Consider the following 21,880-nt stretch of genomic DNA (forward strand, 5'->3'; position numbering starts at 1 on the left):
AAGGATTTCCCTGTTTGTTAGCACGTTGCTTTGAGAGGAACCGAGCTGGGCCGAGTACAATCGGGAGAGTCGGGGGACCCGTTGAGGTTTATAACTGCCATGGGTCATATGTCAACAGTAGGATACTTACAGTTCAGTGGTTATGATCGTGCCCCCCCCCCCCCCGAAGGAAACCCTGGCACCCACTGCTTGGTAAGTCTCGGCGCTACAAGCAGCCAGCGGTGGGGAGAGGAAGAAAATGTGATTTTTAACTCCGCCGGTGTTTATCTTTCTTTGACCTTTAGGGTTTTAACGGTCGGAGCCGTGAAAGGAACCGTGTGTGTGTGTGTGTGTGTGTGTGTGTGTGTGTGTGTGTGTGTGTGTGTGTGTGTGTGTGTGTGTGTGTGTGTGTGTGTGTGTGTGTGTGTGTGTGTGTGTGTGGAACAGGGACAGTGGGAGAAGTTACCAGGGATTTTTTTTCTTTTTTTAAAAATCACCAAAATCGCGTGCTACTTTCTTCCCCCTCAGATTTTCCCCTCTTCCTCCCCGTCCGTCTGCGTTGTGTGTGTGTGTGTCTCCTTTTATTCCTGTGGCTGACCTGATTCTCCTCATGCTCGCTGAATATTCCTGGATGTGAGGAGATGATGAGTGTCTTCTGACCCCGAAATCCCGAAACACCAAAAAAAAAAAAACCCCACTAAAAATAGAACTGTTGGCTGTGCCTCCATTCGAGGCCCCATAAGTCAGACACTGACATTTTATTTTTTTTTAAATCACGGACGCCGTGATCCTAACCGCTTTTGACAAATTCAGTACTTTGACAGTTGCGTTTTACGTTGGCCTGCCAGCGTTTAGAATGATTCGTCAATGGACTGTGACACAAAAACAGGGTTTATTGCCCTGTGACAGATTCTACTGGGACTCTCAGTTTATATCTGCATCTGTATCCCCCCCCCCCTCCCCTCATCCCCCCTTTCTTTATGACTGACTGGCTCTCCCACCCTCTTCTTTCTGAGGTATCCACACGGAGGAGACGGCGAACTCTGCCAAGAGTTGCGAAACCCGACGGCTTTCCCCAACGCCCGCCGGCTGGATCAGACTTCTCTGTTGACATCCGTCGCTACAGGATACTATTTCACTGAGCTAACGGATTTCAGATGAGGGGCTGTTATTAAGTGGTCTGGGATGGAGACCTGCTCCTGTTTACTGTTGCCGCAGGTATTTACATCCCTAAAGTACGGAAACACTGAAATCTGAGGGATGTTGTCCAGGAGCTGATCCTGACCCCTGGACCTCCCTGTGGAGAGCCAACAAATAATAAAAATAAAAAAAACGTGTTTTTCTGCAAATAAATTCTGCTTGTTGGTGGTTTAGTGTGTTCCCCCGGACCGTATGAGTTTTCCATGTGCTCATATTTCTAATGCCAGAAAGGAAATATCCAAGATTTGAGGCTAATTTATGGTTTATGTGACTGCGCAGCGCTTGTGGTGTTCGCAGCAATATCAGTTATTTCCACAGAGGAACGGGGTTTTATGGTAAATGCACTAGTGGTTTAATGTTTGCGGGGATTACAGAATGTTCTTCTGATCACAAACACACCGACATATCATCAAACCATAAACCTCAGAGTTATGCATATACCACGGGGGGGGGGGGCTTTCCCCCCCCCGGTGAGCACCTGACCAGAGAAGCTCTCAGAAATACATGACGTCTGATGAGCTGAAGTAATATAACTTTAATGAATGGACTCAAACTTGTGTGGAGAAGAAAGCCCCGTGGCTTGTAACCGGGCTATATTTGATTGTATACTTCACTGAAGTCCATTCGATGCCATGTAACTGACTTCCAAGTTCAATATTGTGCGCTTTGTTTTTTTTGTTTTTTTACACATGGGTGGAACAAAATAAGACACAAATCCTTGCAGTAGCACATCTTGCGAATCTGCTTCACACATTTCTGACATTAAACACGGAACCCATTAAAAAAAATCAAAAATCTCCCATCTAAATGTGCGCATGTGTCTTCATCAGAGACCCATGGTTTATACTGCCAGATGTGTCATAAATAAGTCTAAATTAAACAAATTGTTTGACGACAACAAAAGGTTAGCTTCAAATCTGTTGAGATGTTTGGAAACATCGGTGCGATCAGTTTTATAATGTATTCTATACTTTTGTTTTCATTTTCATACAAGTAGTTTGGATAAGTGCCGATAATCAAATAATTGGTTGTATAATCAATTCGTCTATCAATATACTTTCATGTGACGAGCGGTTTGGTACATGAATGTAAAGTAAGCTTAATAAAAAAAAAAGTAAAACTTGATGCAGTATGAAAGTACTCTGCATCTGAGTATAATTCCACCTGCACATCAGCAGCAACTAACATTCACACACTGATGGTGGGCTGCTGTGCTCAAGGACACTGCGACATGCAACTACCGGGGAGAGCGGGGATCGAACCGGGAACCTTCTGCTTCTAGGACGACTACTAATCCTAATCAGCTACAGCCGCACTCCCATTGTGAGTTGATTTTGCAACCATTAATAATCAAATGAAATCAGCACAGATGGTGGACCAAATTGTTGCAAAATCTACTCACAATGTATCTGTGGCTGTAGCTCATGGGGATGAGTGGTCGTCCCGTAACCAGAAGGTACCCGGTTCGATCCCCGCTCTCCCCACAGTCCATGTCGAAGTGTCCTTGAGCAAGGCACTGAATCCCCTGTTGCTCCCTGGGCGCTTATAAAATGTGGATGTCGACTAATGTCAGTTCCATCTCAACACAAGACATTATGATACTTATCTCCTTCACCGCAAGTAAACTGGTTTAACCCCATTTCAAAATGGTTGTCCTTCAATCAGAGGATCAAACCACCCATCCTCTAATTAAGACACTTAACCCCTAAATGTGGGGTTAAGTGTCTTGTTCGAGCCGCCGCACATTTAGTGGTTAAGTGTCTTAATCTGAGGATCCGGCGGTTCGATCCCCGGCTCTGCCGGGGATCGAACCGCCGGATCCTCAGATTGAAGGACCACCATGGTTGCGGTGAAGGAGATGTAAGTATCATAATGCCTTATGTTGAGATGGAACTGACATTAGTCTACGTCCACATTTTATAAGCGCCGCCCGGGGAGTGACTGGGGGTCAGTGACTTGCTCAAGGACACTTCGACATGAACTTTGGGGAGAGCAGGGATCGAACCAGGACCCTTCGGGTTGCGTGACAACCACTCATCCCCATGAGCTACAGCAGCAGATACATCAAGATTTGATTTTGCAACATTTTGTTCATCCATCTGTGCTGATTTCATTTGATTATTAATGGTCGCAAAATCAATTCACAATGCCAATCATGAACTGTGGGGAGAGCGGGGATTGAACCAGGAACCTTCTGGTTACAGGACGACCACTCATCCCCATGAGCTACAGCCACAGTTACATTGTAATATCATTTTGCAACATTTTGTTCATTCATCTGTGCTGATTTCATTTGATTATTAATGGTTGCAAAATCAATTCACAATGCCAATCATGAACTGTGGGGAGAGCGGGGATTGAACCAGGAACCTTCTGGTTACAGGACAACCACTCATCCCCATGAGCTACAGCCACAGTTACATTGTAATTTTATTTTGCAATAATTTGTTTAAACATCTGTGCTGATTTCATTTGATTATTAATGGTTTTAAAATCAAACCACAATCTAACTGCGACTGTGGCTCATGGGGATGAGTGGTTGGACCGTAACCAGAAGGTACCCGGTTCGATCCCCGCTCTCCCCATTAGTTGCATGTCAAAGTGTCCTTGAGCAAGGCACTAAATCCCCAGTTGCTAGGCCCTTCACAGCTAAATGCAGAGGGCACATTTCATATATGTATAATATGTCAATAAAATAAGTTAAATGGAGCTGCAAATTAAACTACTTGGTTTTTAACGATAAACTGTTCATACCTCTAGAATTTAAAAACACACTTTTTATATGTCTGAACATAACTCACCAAGTGTTTTCTTCCCAAATGACCTTTGACCCTGGAAGTACTATCAAGCTTTTCTTGCCCAGAATTATAGGTACTGTCGTAAAAAGAAACCCAATTTGTTTAGATAATTTAGCTGCAGTTTTTTTAGCAGACACATTCTTTCTCAGTGACTGTGGATATTATGACAGAGCGACTGAAACCAGACCAGATCCTCTGGCTAGCACGCACACACATAAAAGCCAAGCACACTGCGGTGGCGAATGCACTGAACTCTTTCAGATTCATTATCGCCGCGCTTATCAAAACTAATAATGTTCCCGATGGTTTAACGAAGAGCTCAAATACTGGGACCCCTTTGCCACTGTCATATGTAACCACTTAGATCCAATTATTTTGCTAAACTCCAAGCAATCTGGGACATTAGTGTCTATAATTTATTGAGTTTCATAATATGTGTTGCAATAAAAAAAACTAAAAAAAAAACTGATCACAACCAGGAATCTAAAGGCTCTTATGTTCAGCCAATGGGGATAGAGATACAAGAGATGTAAGAGGAAACAGAGGGTGCTAAGATAATCCAGAGGACTTCCACTCAACTGCATAGGTATTCATCTTCTCTTAAACATTTCTCTGGCTTTAATTACTCCCACTGCTTTAAAAAATCCCTTCGAGTTTCCTGTGTGCGGCTTTTAAACCACCCCTTTTGGCTCCTCTCTACCCCAATGCCACACGACTACCATTAAGACGTTTGTAAGAGTCGTATAAGCAAATTGATCAATTGTTATCACGCACAACCTCGACGACGACACATATCTTCACGTTTGCCGCTGAGCACACCCCCCTTCCAAGTATTCGGTGAGGTCTGTTAATATCCGGTAATGGGTAATAAGAGCCGTAGCAGCTCTACTTGCACAGTAAAAGTAATGGTTTTGGATCCTAACGAGAAGAAATCTTGCGGATCCCAAAAGTGTAGTTGTTGCTCCATTGATAGGTGGTCAATGATTCTTAAAAGACAAACCCTGAAGAGCAGCCGACCTCTTCATCTTTCCTACGACGCTAAAAAGCCGCAACGCCCGAACTTTGACTGAAACCCTCGAACATCGCGTCGAGAGCTACCAGGAAAGCAGGATCCCGAATACTTCACGAGAACGCGTGCAATGACAGCAAGAGTAAAAACAACAACAACAACAACAACAACAACAACAACACATCCTCTTTGTGGTCATAAATAATAAAAAAGCCATCACCCTTCCCCTTGCACCCGTCGATAGCAATATGTCTAGAAGGAGACTATGTTCTTGGCATTGCACTTAACCACAAGACAGCCTTTCTTTCTGTGCACTATTAGCTTGAGCTTGACCTGCCCCTAAAAAGGCCAGGTGGGGGGCGAGGGGGGGGAGAGGGGGGTCAGAGGTGGAGTGTTGTGAAAGCACCGGCGGTCAGCGCTTCCACGACTAAACATACAGGAGCAGCTCTGCTTTAGTGAGTCCCATTAGACACTTCAAACCTCCACTTTAATGAACACCACGCCCCCTCCCCTCCGAAATCCTCTCTCTCTCTCTCTCTCTCTCTCTCTCTCTCTCTCTCTCTCTCTCCTTCGCCTCTGCCCCCCTCCAATCCCAAAGCCAGCCTTGCGGCACACTCCGATGTTAGCGACTCAGCATGTTTTTCAGCGCGGTGCGGACGCGCTCTCAATCATCATTAGGGGTTTTTGCGGAGTCCTGGGGTCTGGGAAACTTGCCAGAATGTGTAAAAGTTTCCATGAGGAAAGCCTCGAGTTGCCTTCGGAGGCATCCGTGGTGGACGGAGATCCTCAGGAAGGTTAGAAGAAGGAGGAAAAGAGGGGGGGGGGGGGGGGTCGACAAACAATTGTGTTTTCATTTGGTGAAAAACAAGCCGAGGAGAGTTTTTAAATGCATCGAGCCTCGAATTGGGGAGGAAACAATCACAAGGAAAACGACCCAGAAACACGAGGCAATCAGAGCACACGTGTCAAATGTCAGAAAATCGACGGAGGCTGCGTTGCACTCCGTGTTTTTCTTATTTTGGAGGAATAAGGGCCCTCTGTTTCCCAGAGAGGCAGCTGGTAGAAATCGGGGGCCCCTGATTAGCACTAGTTCATCAGCTGCCCTTCATGATATCACCCGTCGCAGCAGCCGCTAACGAGACAGGACACACGGCAGCAGCCTCACGGGCCCAAACTCAGCCGGCAGACGCACACACATCTGCAGCAAAATACCTATAAACACCGGGAATAGAGCTCCAAGCGAAGGGAACGTTCCCAAATAGTTTGTGTAAAAGCAAAAAGGAAAGAAAAGAAGAGGAAAAAAAAGCCACGTCTAAAGATCAAATGCGTGTTCGTGTGTGTGTGTGTGTGTGTTTGTGTAAATGTGGACCGACATGTGTGTCGGTGGTTCGTTGGAGACATATGATGTCACCAGACGTGTGACAAAGCAATGTCGTCATTTTTGCGTTCTTTTTTTTTCTTCTTCTCGGGGCCTAATTAGCGCGGCTGACACGGCAAACTCAGACCGCGCTTTTTTTCATCAATTCCACCGACGTCACTTGAACGGCATTCTGCTCGCAGTCACTTTCCTCGTAAAAAAAAAAAAAAAAAAAAAAAAGTGCGGAGGGGCGGATCGGTCGGCTGGGAGAAGGCATGAAATGTCTTCCTCGCCCTTTTGCGCTCGCTTCTCTTCTCTCGAAGCGCCCGCTTTCAGCCCAGCGATGAGAACTGAAACAGGTGTGAGTCGACGTGCCACTCGAGTGAAAAAACAACTTCTCCCACGTAGACGCCGACCGGCCAACTGGATTCTTCCCCATAAAATCTCATTGCAGACACCCCCGAATCGTTGCCTCGTGTCTCGCCTGCCGCAGCTAGCGAGCTTCTATCGCAGCAGAGGGAAGAGTTTAGCAGATTACAATGGAGACTGTGTACGGCAGTCAGGAGGAGGAGGAGGGGGGGGTCCTACATCCCAGACTCCCTCCATGCTAACCAAGCTCCTTGCGGTACAGTAGCTCACCGTTGATAAGTTGAGTGATTTCTCAGGGGCTGAGTAAAATCCGAGGCCTGGCCAGAGAGACACATTTCCTCTGGCTGACGAGAGCCGGAGGCCTCAGCGTTGGAGCGTGGGAGGCGCTGCGCTCTCGGGGAAGATCAAGTGTGCTCCCGCAGACTCCAAATCACCGGGCCCCCAATTGCTGGGGAGGAACGCTGCTCTACATTGCTGGCGTTAAATCACCGCCGCTGTGGTGAGGTCATCCACTTGTCCCCCACCCCCCCCACCCCCTACACACACACACACTCCTCTAATGGAGCGCTCAGCTCGGACGGGGAGCCGGGCTGCTCCTGCCTTTCCGATCTTATTTATTTTAGCTTAGGGCTCATTTGAGAGGGTTTGGCAATCGGGCCGGGCCCGGGAGCAGTAGATGCCTTTTTTTGGTGTGTGTGTGTGTGGGGGTGGGGGTGCTGTTACCACCGCACACTTACAGGGACTCCGCGAGCTCACCGCGGATGCTCGCGCAGACGTTAGGTGATGCAAACCGGCAGCGCGCCGAGGTTTTTTTCTTTTCTTTTTCAAGGCTCCGCTTCGCTGTCCTCGGGTTGATCAATACGCATTCCTGCACGTCCCCTAATGCAACTGTAATCACTGGGCTGGATGCATTTGGCCACCGGGTCGGAGAGCGATCGAGCCTCCTAAAGTGACAGCGGATGGAGTAGTTGGGAGGAGAAACGAGATTACACGATTTTCACCTCGGCGCCCGCGCTGTCCGTTTGGTCTGTCTTCCGTACTGTTGGTGTAAAAGGACCCCTTTCCAACCTTATTACGGAACGCTAAATAGAGCTACGGTTTCACTTCATCCGATCGCAGCTGAAATGTAAAGCGTTCGGCCCGCCGTGACTTATTGAAAACAGCCAGAATTTCAAATGAAGCAGTTTTGTTGCAAATTGGATTTCCAGAGCCGTGAACCCCCCCCCCCCCCCCCCCCACACACAAAAAAAGGAGGCAAGAGAAAAGAACGTGGGAGGAAAGCAGGAGAGAGCAAAAGTTGGATATCAGTTTATAGAGCTGATAACAGAGAGACATCTCCCCCCCATCCCCCCCCCTGTGTTGTCTGTTTATGAGGTGAGCACTAATGGGACTCATCAAGGCTGACAGATTTGCTGACAACTGCAATTCAACTCAATTACAGTTCCACAGCAAAAACTCCCCTGGTCCCCTCATGCCTATCACCCCTCTACTTCCAGAGCTGTTGATTGAACACACACACACACACACACACACACACACACACACACACACACACACACACACACTTAAAAAAAAGGTGCACAGGAAGTGTGATATTCCTGACTTCAGTGTGGGGCTGTGGGGCGGGGTGGGGGTTAACATTTCAAACTGGCACAATGGCATTGATGTGCTCTATGAATATACGTCATAACAACGAGTGGAGCCTCTGCCGACCCAGATAACAGGTTGACACACCGTGGAGATGGACGCGCGCGCGGGGGGGGGGGGGGGGGGGCAATGAACTCGGCCACGTGGTCCCTCGGGTGTGACTGGTTTCATTACCGAGGGAGACCAGTGACCCCCACCACGGGCTCCCCTGATGACGACAGCCGCGGAGTGTCGACTCCGTGGGGAAAAGACGGGAAAACAAAGCCTCTGCCCTTCCGCCTGCCAGCATCCCTCCCAGAGAGATGGGGGTAGGGGCTTGGGGGGGGGGTCTCAGTTCAGGAAACCCCTACCCATTGTTTTGCTTCCCTCATTAGTCGTTGTGTCAACAGTTTGCTTGGCCACGCGTGTGCCACTGTTTTAGTTCTGCTGCGACCCGACTGACCTCGCCGCTCTCGTGTTTTGACAGATTGTTTCAAAACCCCATCAAGGTAATTTTAGTGTTTTACAGTGAAGCCGCCGCTTGGACAACATAAGCCAGGACTGGCACGTTTTTCAACCAAAAGCAAATAAAGCTGCCGGGGGTCTAAAATTAAACAAATGTGACGTGAATCTGCTGCCAGCGTTCCATCAGGAAATACGGAGGGGTGCGGCAATGTGTGGGGGCTCGTAGATAAGCAAGAGGTGTTAGATAAGTGCAGTGCGCTACATAAACAGCCATTTTTTTTTTTTATTGGCATTGGACAGAGAGCTCATAAAGAGAAGCTTTCATGTTGGAAAACAAAATGCCTCCCGTTAGACAAATTGTTATAAAATGGAAACTTGCAGTCTACGTCACCTTGTTTCTCTTAACTCACCATCATCTAGGTACATCTGGTCCAGTTCCTGGGGCTCCTGTTTGACGGTGATGGCCATCGAAGGGGGGCTGGCGTCTTCGGGTAACAGGCTGGGTGAGCTCCCTCCGGCCCGGGCTGAGCCGGCTGCTGCCTGAGCCTGACCGGGGCTGTAGGCCTGAACGAACGGGCTCTCCACAGTCCCCCCAGGAGTGGATGGGTGGGATTCCGGGGAGGATGAGGGACTGCTGTTGGCATAGATAGGATGGTAACCATGGGGCCCTGGGCTGTTGAGGTGGATGGGGCTGCCTTGGGAATGAAGCATCCCTAGGGGAGAGTTGTGGTCTGGCGATGCTGGGTGGGCGAGGTTGGGGTGGCCAGGGCTCTCCTGGATTGGGGGCACTACAGGGCCTGGCGGTGCCGCATGGGTGGGGCTGTATGCCACGGGGGACAGGTCATGCAGGGTGGGGCTGGAGCTGGGGGACGACGATGGCATGGCAGCATGGTGAGGCGGGCAGGGAGGGTAGCCACCAACCAGGCAGGCATCAGGGTCGGCTACAGGCACGATGGGAGTGAGCCTGGGTCGGCTGTAATAGGGCTTTGAATGCACGGGCAGTCTCGCAATCCCCAGAGAATCATATTCATCATTGGGTTCTGTCTTTATTATCGGCGCTGGGGGGGAAAAAGTAGAAAGAAAGGTGGAGATATTAAAATAAAACGTGCAGGGAATCCACGTGGCGCAAATGAGTGCACGAGTGAGGCTGAGTAAAGCAGTGAGCAAGCACAGTTCCTCCTTAATCCAAACAAACAACCACCAGTGGATATGGGCTCGGTGTCAACTTGGCTGAGCTCTCTAACAGAGAAACCCTCACGCCTCCCCGACCGCCACCCCTCTTTACCGCATCATGAAGAGAAAAAAGAATAGGGGGGGAAAAGAAAAATGGATGAGTCATCAGTGTGGAAAGCCACAGCTGGCTCTAATAATGAATAAGACCTATTTTCTTTGGACTGTCTTCCAGCTCTGATATCCAATAAAATATTACTTTAAAGCACTGGGCTGCTGCTGCTGCTGCTGCACAAGGAGCCCAGGACCCCAATGTTTCCTCCACACTCTAGAAGTAATTGTTTCTCTCAGGACCAAAAGAGAGAAGGAGAGGGTGAAAAAAAAAAAGGAGATGATTTGATTTTGATTAGGGCCGCGTGAGCTCCCTAAGAGGCTGAGGAGCCGCGCCTGTGGTTTCAGGATCTTCAGCCCCCCCCCCCCCCCCTAATGGAGGAGAGTGCAGTGACCCCACTTGATCATCCTGCTCTCCTCTCTTTCTAATTTCAAATCCAGAGCGGGCCGTCTGCACAGTTTCCTGATTGCTTCTGACGGACAGGTATCGCATGCTTCCTGCTCGCTGTCAAGAGCAGTTATCGAAAACAACTTTCTATTAATTGCGCAAAAAAAAAAAAAATGTCAGAACGGAACTACGCGGGCCCGGGTTGAGAGATGGAGAGGGATCCACGTTAACAAGCTCACTGCTGAGTTGTTATACAAGTCCATATGCACAGAACTGTGCCAGCGCGAAACTAATAGGGCAGTGTTAAGACACCCAGATGCATAGCAAAGGCCTCTGAGTCACAATGGGAACACTGTTTCTAGTTCTACATATTGTTAAAATGCCTTAACGGGCGTGGCGAGCGGCTTGATGCCAACCGTTAAAGAGTTTTTGGTTCCAAGTGGCATTTACATAGGAGTGCAAATGTCAATATGAATAAGCTGTCTGTCTAAACTGTGCGTTTGCATTGGTACACAATAGGACCTTTGAGCAATAGTCAAAAAAGCAAAGGGCGCAATGTGCAATGTCTTATGAAACGCTGTTTTTCTTTTCACCGCGTCGGAGTTTGACGTGACATTATAATCACACTCGCAGCCTCTGAGGGCGGCGCGATGGCGCAGCGGGCGAGCACATTTACGTCAGCCCGGGTCTGCGTTCAGAGCCCAGGGACCTGGGCCTGGGGCGAAAGTCCCATGATGCCCTCCACCACAGGTCACATGGCTCCACACGACATCCTACAGCCTCAGTGACTCTCTGAGAAGAAGCTGATGTGTGATGCCAGAGTTGCATCAGCTAAATGGGTGAAAATTGGGTCATTTTTTTTTTTCTCCTAAGAACGTCAAAGTTACCGGTCCATCGTGGTTCATGATTTACTTATTTATTCATTTATTTTGCAGGGACAATGCACAACAATCAACAGTTGGACTGTAAGTGAGCCAGAGTTAGCCAGAGAGGCTAATTTCCATCTGCTGTCCCTGGCCAGATGTTTTTAAGGCAGCCTAAAATAACAAAATCTCAAAATAAAAATGGAAATAAAATTCAAATGATGATTTACACCAATGGGATGACAGAGGCAGATTGCCTAGCGCTGATGTCTGTATCTTACTCTGGATGCCCTTTTTTAAGATTGATCAAATCTGATAGCACGTCACAAGATGACCCACACGACAAAACCCACACGACAATTTAATCAAGGGGGAATCAGCAGCATCTCCGAAGTGACGGGATGCTGTTGACCTTTGCGGGGCCCCACTTTGTAATCCTAACGTTGTGTATTTTTTAAAGAGCAGTCGAGTTTTTTACAAACTTAAAGTTCTCAAAATCCATTGAGGTAATTTGTCAACATTATTTTTTCCTGTATGCCTCTCTGATTATGAACAAGACTGGTGAAACGGGCAATTAAATAACGTCGGACTGATGGCCCTTCTTTCAACTTTCAAAACTATTCCCCCCCCGATATTCTCTCCCTCCTCTGCTACAGATATAAACAGAGGTGTCCCCCCGCCCCCCACACTCCCCCTGCTCCATCCATCTGTGTGTCTCCTTCCCACATTGAGCTGAGAAAACAGATTCACCAGGCGAGTCCCAACTTCAGCTGGCTTCTATTTCCTCCCAACCTGTGGGTTATGGCCCACAGACAGTTGATGTTCTGCACATGGTTTTCTCTCCATCTCTGGCAGTCCCCCCCCCCCCTGTCTGCTCATATTAAACTGATCGAGCCTGATCTGGGTATTTTATTGAGCACTCGTTTCCTCTCAAGGGGAATGGGAATTGGGACATAGATGTGCGTATCATTGTATTTGATTACGACGGACCAGCAAACAGAGCTCATGGAGACACCCTCACTACTTGTAGCCATAGAGCAAGTGTGTGTGTGTATGTGTGTGTGTGTGTGTGTGTGTGTGTGTGTGTGTGTGTGGGTGGGGCGGTTGGTTGGGCTGTGACGATGTCGGACCACTGCGCAGAAAGCAAAAATAAAAAAATGTGTCGTGTTGCAGAAATGCTGAAGTCATCGTGTTCTAAAAGTGAAGGTGGTGGGGGGGGAGGGGGGGGGGGGGGGGGGGGGGGGGGGCACAAGCTGCAGCGACACTCGACGTGGAGCAGGTGGTAGTTCACTCCCAAAGGTACCTGGTGCCCCATGTCCCACTGTGGAGGCAATCTGGTCACCCTGCACACTGCTGGCCCACGTGTGCTGCAGGTATGTCTGACGAAGCACCAACGCCCTAGACATGACAGACGCAGTTCAGCGGTGGCATGACATGTGCAAATATTTACACGTGAAAAAAAAAGAAGAAAAAGAACAATGTGTGGTTCATTAACTTTTCCTGTCCGTGTCATACGACGTGCTTCTGACGTTCCTCCCTTCCAGCTCCAAACCACACAAACCAACAACGCGGCGGAGGGAGTGTCGGCACCCGTTTGCCTTAAGAATAGAACTTTACAGAGGAATCTTTTTTTTTGGAGGCCGTTTCCTGTTTAATGTGATTGGTGCAAAAAAAAAAAGAAGAAGAAATTGTTATTTGAAGAGCGTCACGTCACGTCCTCGAAGGTGGGAGCATGGAAAAGAGGGGACTCATCACCGGGAACCAGACGAGGACGCTTGTAATGGGTTAACGGTGTTAATCAACAGCTGAAGGCCGCTTTCGCTCGTGTTCCAAAAACAAAAAAAGATATGCGATCGGCTGATTTCTCACGATCGGCTTTTTACGCGTTTCTTTCTACGCGTTTTCATTTGAATACGTGACTTTTTTTTCCCCTTTGAAGCCCGACTGGAAGACATTCGAGCCCGTGTGCTCGCTGACATGCTGCACAGTGCTAAAGACACATTTCAAAGAGGCTGTTTCTGAGCGTCTCTAACCCATGCTTTAACATTCCCAATGCATCAACAGGTCCACAGCAACCCCTCCACTCAAAGCACTGAGGCATATCTTGGCCTGTCAGCGAGAGTAAGAGCAGGCTGCGTCTGATAATATGTTCTTCATTTTGCACGTTTTGGAGACGGGGAGGGACGGGGGGGGGGGGGGGGGGGGGGGGGGGGGGGGCGAGGTCGACAGACGATGAGGATCTGATTTCACGTGTGAAAACAATACAGTCTCCACTGAAGTCATCTTCTCATTTGAGGGGAACACACGGCATAGTGAAACTAGGCATCGGTGTTAAAGCCACAGCTATGGGTGCCGGCGGCATTTGCATTAAAGAACAACAAGGTGGTCACATGACCTGAATGGAAAATAAAAGGTGTTTTTTTCACTAGCATCTGTGTCCCAGAGTGTTTGCTTCATCCTGCCGCAGTTTCAAACAAGTGAGGCTATTTAAAGGGTCGGCTTTGCCTTTTTATAGATGAGCAGACACCAGAGTGTGAAAGAAATGTTCTCTCTAAACAACGTCAGTGACCACAACTGTGCTTGAAGTGAGACAGCCGGGCCGGAAGAGTCTTTTCATACGAGCGAGCAAAAAAGTGTTGACAACAGTTTGTCTCTGAGTGTGTGTGTGTGTGTGTGTGTGTGTGTGTGTGTGCACGTGTGTGTGTGTGTGTGTGAAAGAGTCCTCCTCCGCAGCCCACCCCGAGTACCTGGCCAGTGTTGGATGTTTCTCTCAGTGTTGACACACATGCATACACATTCACACCTACACACACACACACACACACGCGAGCGCACACACACACTTGCACACACAGACTGAAACCTTCAAAAGCAAACGGCTTCATGAGGATTACCTCATTCTTTGTTGCAGTATTGAAAGCGTCAATGTGTATTGAAAGCGTCAATGTGAGGGTCTGTGTACACCGATTATGACCTTTATACAGAATTCTCTGGAAATGCTTTTTAAATAGGAGAGCGCTGCTGGTATCATAAAGAAGAAAATAAATGTTTTGCCATTCAATATTTCTATCTACATTTTCTAATCACAACTATTGCTCTCAAAGCCATTCAAATGTCATTGACAACGTATCCTCAGTGTCAATAATGTGAGTTTTTTCCCCTCAATGAAATCATCCAGCACGGTTGCAATATCACACTCTAGATTCCCTCTCTGATTGAAATATGGAATAGTTGTTTTTACAAATGTTATCCATTTCAATGTGGGCTTTCAAAAGATCTCCAAATAGAGCTCAATAGCATGCGATCTGAGGCCCCCTTTTGGCTGTAACACTTGTGAGTTAATTACGCTCCTCAGAGAAGACATTGGCCCCGCTTGTGTGGTCCACACTGTACTTGTGGTTTACTTGGCAACAAAAGAGAGAGCACAACAAGTCATCTTTTAATTAGAGCCGTGTTTATGCTCAGGGAAATGACTTAGAGATGCGTAGCGGAGGCTGATAAGCCTCTACATCTCCGCCCTTCCCTCTCCCAAGTACAGTTTGTGAAATGGATCTGCTATACAAGGACACCGTTCGTCAGCCCCGACGCTGGTCCAGTTACCCACAATGAACTCGCTCGTCATATAATCAGGCATCTCCAAATACGGGCCTTGCTCAACCTTCTCTCAGAGCCTGGTCCAACAAAAAGCCCAAACACTTATCTCCCGTGGCCATAAACACATCTGCTGATAATCTAAATGTCACATCGCGTTAACTTACAATGCAAGTTCTCCCAGCAGCATTAGACCCATTAGACAGCTGATCGATGAATGCGAGGGAACATTGTTTTTTTTTGGTGGTTTTTTTGGATCGAGTGGACGCAGGTCTCGTCAAAGGTGAGGTTGCTGGTTGGAATCCTCGAAGAAACTATTGCTCGAAAAGCCGACATTGGAAAGGGACTCCGGGCCCTGTAAATGTGAGGCATTGTTCCTCTGAAAGGAGAGCGGGGCGCGACTCGTCAACCTCCTCTGAACACATAAAAGACGCAATAAACAAGTATTGAAAGTGACGACCGAAAGGCCGACAGTTCACCTGCGGGCCCCCGTTGGGAAGAGTCGAGAGCTGAACTCTTCTCTAAACTCTCGGCGATACATTCTCCGAATTCCGACGTGAAAGCCATCTGTAAACACTGAGTGAGGCCAGGGACACGTGATGAGCACAGGGAGAGAGGGATTCCTGGGTTTTCAGGTTGCTACATGAAGGACAGGGCAAAGCACTGCCTGGTAGATGCATTTGTGTGTGTGTGTGTGTGTGCGTGTGTGTGTGTGTGTGGGCATTTTTGTGAGGGGAGGGGGGGGGATTGACTTCTCTTCATCAACAGCGCTCGGAGGCTCTGTCACTCAGCAGGTACACCTCATCGCTGGGGAACGCCGTCTCACTCCTGAGTAAACACACCTCACATCTCCTGCGCTCACTCACGGGGCTCACGGCACAAGCGGTACCAGGTGTAACGTCCAAAAAAACTCCCCCCCCCCCCCCCCCCCCGAAAAAAAAAAAGAAAGGCCCCACATTTTCCCATGGCATGTTGCCTGCCGCGATAAAAATACAGCGGACTGACCTGGAGAAATACTCTATATGTGTGATATGTGCAGCACAAGTAGCGAAATCAATATTTCTGATGATTACCGTTAGGAGGCAGGTAGGTGAAGCGCTGGTACTGGCTCCTCTTCCTCTTGCCGTTGCAGACGTAGAAGTTAACCTGCACCGGGCTGGATATTCTCTGGTTCCTGTACGGCGGGATCTCCACAACAACAGTACTCTAAATTACAAACAAGATACCGTGAGACGTTTCAACTTCATGAGTTAAGACAGCTGGCCATCAAAAAAAATAACATTCATCAGCTTGTATTTACACATCAGATTTCACTCCCCCCGCCCACACCCCACACCCCCCAACACACCCCAACTCTGAGTTTGCAGTGCAACTTCCTGCAGCCTATTAATCAACGGCTGTGTTTATTTGACTTCATTTAGGGGTACTGGTTTCAAGGGGCTGGACTGGGAACTGATCTGAATGAGCTCGTCTGGACTGTGTAGCCGCGGCAGCAGCGCCCAGGAGGCTGGTCCGGTGCCCGGGTTTGGTTCTGAGGGAAAACCCCCCCCAGGGCTTTTTGAGTTTTGGCTTTTTGGTGTTTGGGCTTTTTGGCGTTTGTCCAGCACGAGAGGAGAGAGGTGGCTCGGGCGTATTTTGTTTGCACAGCCATGCCTCCCTGTGGAGAGGCTCGCCTGTCTGTCCCCCCCCCCCAGGCCAGACCTCGGCAAGTCTGGGCGGATGTGAACTTGCGACTGCTGTCTCTCTGACAGGGGAACATGGAGGGAATTTGTCTGCGTTTTTTTGTGCCTAATTCCTGCTGTCACTCTCGTCGGGGTGCAAACAGGCCAGAATGACAGGAAGCAGGCTTTCTGTAGGTCATCGCTGTGGATGGGGTGAGGGAAGGCCCTCTGTCTGCCCTCCAGATGACGACAAAGAAGACATGCAGGTGGCTTATTGAGTGTGTTCAGTGTGTGTGTGTGTGTGTGTGTGTGTGTGTATGTGTGTGTGCGCGCGCATGGCTTTTCCCCTCTCCATCCGAACCAGTGAAAGCTAGCACGCTCTGGAAGGCAATAAAAACACTGTCGGGCAGGCAGTCTGGAGCACTTTAGGGTCGTCTGGTGGCAACTGACATAAGAGGAAGGCCAGGGCACCTCTTGCCGTCTCTCGCTTGTTTGTTAGATCTACAAATAAACACGCATTAGTATCTGTCTTTCATCGACCTCGCCGCCCCCGCCGCCCCCGGCCGAGCCTTGCACGCCCCGCTAATTTTCCAACATCTGGGACCCCGGCCATGGCGCATGAGCAGCCCTACAGGCCAATTAGACATCAGTCCATATTTACCCTCCTGACGCAACCAAAGTAATTTACCTGAGTGAAATAGCAACAACAACAACAACAAGAAGAAGAAAAACACCCTCAAGTTGCAGCATTTAGAGGCGTGTGGGTTATTTCAGACCCCGTGTGAGTGTAAATTGCCTTGGTTAGTTTACACAAATGAAAGGGGGGTGGGGGGGAGGGGGGGGGGGGGGGGGGGGTGGGGGGGGGTCGCCGATGAAAGGCCTCGGCAATGCAAAACACACACTGTCATCACGCACACGCGAGCACGCTTTCGCAGATCCTGTACTCTCCTCTCCACACTGGAGTCCTGATTGATTCCAGAGCGCGAACGGTGACACGTAGAACAACACTCGCTTCGCCCCCCCCCCCCCCCCCCCCCCCCGGTTCGTATTAACACAACTCCCAATGTGTGGCTGAGCCTCAGTGAAACAACTGGACTGGTTTATTTTCTCATTACGGCTCTCGTGAAAAGCAGCAGCAGGTAAAAAGCGGGTGTTCAAGTCCGTTTCACCACAGCGCAGCTAAACGTCTGGCCACGGTGGGAGGACTGTGGCGTGTGTGTGTGTGTGTGTGTGTGTGTGTGTGTGTGTGTGTGCGTTTTTGTTTTGTCTCGTGTTTACTCCGTAAGGGTCGAGAGATTTTGTGAAAATTCCATTCAGGATTGCATGGGCTAATCATATTCATATGTCGCAACTTGTAATGCCTGAGCAAAGGTTACATCATTAAAGGGGACAGATGAGGAAAAGGGGAAAGTGTCGAGGGAGGGTGGGACTGAAGAGCGTTACCAACGAGTCTTTGAGGCGCACTCACATTTTTGACGGAGTCCTTGTCAACTTTGGCTTCTGTCTCCCACAGATGGTGCCCATCTATTGGCAAAAAGAATACAAAATATATACATTTAGTGTCATGCCACGAACAAGAAAGAACTTGGATGGAGGGTGGCTGTAACTTGCAGATGTGATCAGTGAAGAGATGTGTGCTCTGCCGTTGGGTTAGGGGATTAGGTGTGTGTCCCTGTTGCTCAGTGCCATGATTTAATTAGCTGATTCAACAATTCGTCAATAATTTGGTAATTGATTAAAAGCCATTAATCCATTTGGCTGGTTTCAACTTTTTGAAAATTAAAAAAATGTTGTTCCCACATTTATCCTATCTCCTTCCGTATGTATTTCTTTTGTCAAATATCTACCGGTATTCATATGTTTTTCTATTTTTTATTCTTTATCAATTCGGGTTTTTTGGGTCTATACTACTTTGTTATTGCCAGGGTGTGTCCTAAAAAAAAAAACAATCCAATTTAGATCTCTAAAAAAAAAAAGGGAAAAGAACATTGAAAACCTGTCGCTCTCAGACAAAACAAAGGGGAGATATATAGTTCTAGGTTTTATGCTAGGAAATTTGTCAATATTGTACACAAAAATTCAGTTCAGCATTAACTTCAGCCCCGGGTCAGATCTTCAACTGGCAACGCCCACTTTCTTACTCAGTTTCCATCTCCATTAAATGTGTCACTATTTTTAATCCCTTCATTAAATCCTTGATTAGATTTTTTTGTTCTTCTTCTATCCTCCTCCCTGATTTCTATTCTTAGCTCCGCTCTTTTCTTTCTTCTCTTTCTTCTCATCTCCGTCTTGTTGTGGTAAGGAGGTTCCCCTTGCTGCCATGCAATAAAAGGCCTGTGAGCTACTGCAGCTGTTGGAAGCCTGCAGAAGCTCAGCTCACATTCTTTTGGGGGTTTTTTCTCCGTGATTTCATGCCACACCTTAGCGGACAAGACTCTCGGGGCTCTGCTTGGGCAATCAGCACCGACCACACTGCATTTCTTTGCTTCCTTTTTTTTCTTCACAACCCGATGACTCATTAGGGCCGTCAGAAATAGACGTGACACAGAACAGTCTGTGTGTCAGTGGCACGCCATGCGAGGCAATACTATGGGCACTGTGAGCTGGGCTTCGCTTCTGGGACAGGAAGCCATCAGATAAGACAATCAGTTGGTTTCCAAAGAACTGATAGCAGAAGTCCAGCAGCTCTGGAATATGTGAAACCCATTGTCTTAAGAATGATGTTTTTCACATCATGCAGCAAGTGAAAGGATAAAAGATCCCAGCCACGGTTGGTTTATTATTGGTGAGCTGTGGTAGTGGGGGCTGGTGGTCAGCTTTACTATTCAGAGGGTGAACATCAAGAGATATCGCTTTCCAAAAATGGCCATATTAAAACTCAGGGAAGGAGAAAAACAGACGGCGGCTGGATCAGATAAGGGTTTTCTATTTGAACTCGGGGAAATCAGAGGTACATATGGAGAAATGTGCCTTCGGCTGTAACGGAGATGACGTGGATGGGAATAGAAGCGGGGGTCCTATGGTACTGCCGCGAGGGCACCGCAAATTGCACAATTGTGTTCCTCGTGATTGATAGGCCGAAAAAAGAACGAGAGGCTGCAAAGTGGCTCAGGGTATGGGAGGGCAATTAGAGTGAGCACAGACAGGGAGAAGGTCAGTGAAAGGCAGAGAGACAGAGACAAACAGAGATGAGCGTTCCTCATGTTACGTCTAGGGGAACCAAAGGGGGGGGGGAATCTCACCCGCCTCCGCTCTGGGAGACACTCCAAGAAGGGAAACCTTAGACCACGAACGTCAATCCCAACCTCCACGAGTAAACATGTTTTTCAAACTTTTTTCTCGTCCTTCCACTCCCTCCACTTTTCTTCTCGATCTTGCCACTTTGTTCCTCCGAACCTCCGTCAGAACGTCAGCGGATCTGAAACGGGGACAGGAACTAGGACGGAGCCACATGTGGCACACCTTTTGCGATTCGGAGAGCGTGCCGTACGACTGATAACCCCAGGACTTTTCCGTTCACTCCTTCTTCCCTGCAACATCTGCAAAATGCTTCTGTTCCCGACAACACCTCCGCCTTCACGCAGCCTCCACCCACACGAAGCCACGGTATCCTCTACCTTTTGTTCTGGCCCGCGACTTGTATGATAAGAGTTGGACAGCACATACAATATGGGGGATGAGTCCCGGAGACTCACAGGCAAGTAGAAACACTGTCTCTCGAAAGGTAATCCATCTGCTTATTGCTCTACGTGACTCACTCGATATCCACAAAGACAAAACACCTACACAAGAGAACCAGGACAGCACACACTCGTCACCAGACAAATTAGTCTGCTTGCAGGGTAAGGCGTCTTCTTCCAATTCTTGACAACGCATAATGTTGTGTACATGGTCAAATCCTCTCGTTTCATGGCCTTAACGTTATGATAAAGATGTGTGTCCTCCATCTGGGGGTCATCAAAAAGGCACCAACTATATTTGTAGGCAAATCATATTCCTTGGGTTCACCAAAGCTAAAGATAGCCAAGAGTAAGAGCATCTCTGTCCTCATAATGACCTTTTTGGCTTTCCACAGGTAAGAAAGTGTTGTGTAATGCACAACAACTTCCACTGACTAAAGAGAATAGTTTTTGAGAATGGAAAATATGATTCACATTCTTAATTTCTGAGGTTTTTTTTTTTTTTTTTCGTGAAACAACCCAGATGTATTTTGCAGCGACGGGAGCCCGATGTCTCTTTTCCAGAGAGTATTTTTCTCTCTTCCCTGTTTACTGACATCGAGTTTATATTCCGCCGTTAGTGCCGTTCTGCTGTTGCTACCCAGATGGAAAATACTTCAGTAGTTTTACACATATTTTCACATCAATTACTTTGTTGTCCAATGAGGAGCGATGCCAAAAGGCCAACAAAAAAAGGGTCCCCACCATGAATGATCCCAGAGGCGCAGCTGCTTTTCCCTTCTGAAGCACCTGACCTCTGCCAATCTCCAAAGTGGTGAAACTGGAGAAATGTGGGGCTGCTTCAAATTGAGAGGCTTCCGTATAAATCAAGACCTGACAGTAGAATCCGTGATGGGTTTATAGTCAGGAAGTGAGTTATTCTGGGTGTAAAACAGGGAAAGCGTGAGCTGACTTGACCCGTGGGGTGCAGGCTGAGGAGGCCAGTGGAGACGGACCCTTTTTCCCTTTTATCAAGACTCCAGCTGTGTGGCAATGAGTCTGAAAAAGAGCTGTAGACTAGAGAGGGATGGCTGGAACATCATCCATACATTTACATTTGTATAATATGTGTGTCCACGTGGAAGCCATCAAGGTCGGTTGCACACTATACTGAAGGTATAGGTCTGTTTTTTTGTGCAGGGTCTCTTCAAGGGTGCTCTATACAACATTCAGGTCATTAATATAGCAGTTAACAAATATATAATGGAGTAATGTCTATCTCTGTGTGGGCTGTTATTCCCGAGCTTCTCTGTGCGCATGCCTTTTAGTGCATGTGGCTACCTCATGGACGCCGGTTACAGCTGATACCGATGGCGTCGTTGTGGAAGCGCCCCACGGTTCCCCCTCAGTTAAACACTGTTAGCTGCCAGCAGAGTTGCAGCTGGTTAGCTGCTCTGAACTATCTGCAGACAAAGTGAACCCGGAGTGCCGTGCACTGAGCGATGTTTTTATCGAGATGTATAACTATACTTATTCTTTTTTTTTTCAGCCCTGGCCCAGAAAGGCAAGTGGAAACAATTGTCTCTCTCTGATCTGAACCCCTTCTGTAGCTACGACATGTTCAGAGAAGTTTG

The 21,880-nt window shown here is 48.1% G+C and overlaps 1 protein-coding gene across 1 annotated transcript in view; it reads right to left on the bottom strand.

Annotated features, from left to right (window-relative positions):
• LOC117728254 (nuclear factor of activated T-cells, cytoplasmic 1-like) overlaps nucleotides 1-21,880 on the bottom strand; it is a 53,987-nt gene that overhangs the window by 9,497 nt on the left and 22,610 nt on the right. The window contains exons 7-9 of the mRNA XM_034529061.1: nucleotides 18,056-18,111; nucleotides 16,000-16,132; nucleotides 9,214-9,861 (exon numbers count right to left, since the gene is read on the bottom strand). Of these exons, the coding sequence (XP_034384952.1) occupies nucleotides 9,214-9,861; nucleotides 16,000-16,132; nucleotides 18,056-18,111 (837 nt within the window). The remainder of the gene's footprint in view (nucleotides 1-9,213; nucleotides 9,862-15,999; nucleotides 16,133-18,055; nucleotides 18,112-21,880) is intronic.

The sequence above is a fragment of the Cyclopterus lumpus genome, chromosome 25 (genome assembly GCF_009769545.1).
Source record: "Cyclopterus lumpus isolate fCycLum1 chromosome 25, fCycLum1.pri, whole genome shotgun sequence".
NCBI classification, from domain to species: Eukaryota; Metazoa; Chordata; class Actinopteri; order Perciformes; family Cyclopteridae; genus Cyclopterus; species Cyclopterus lumpus.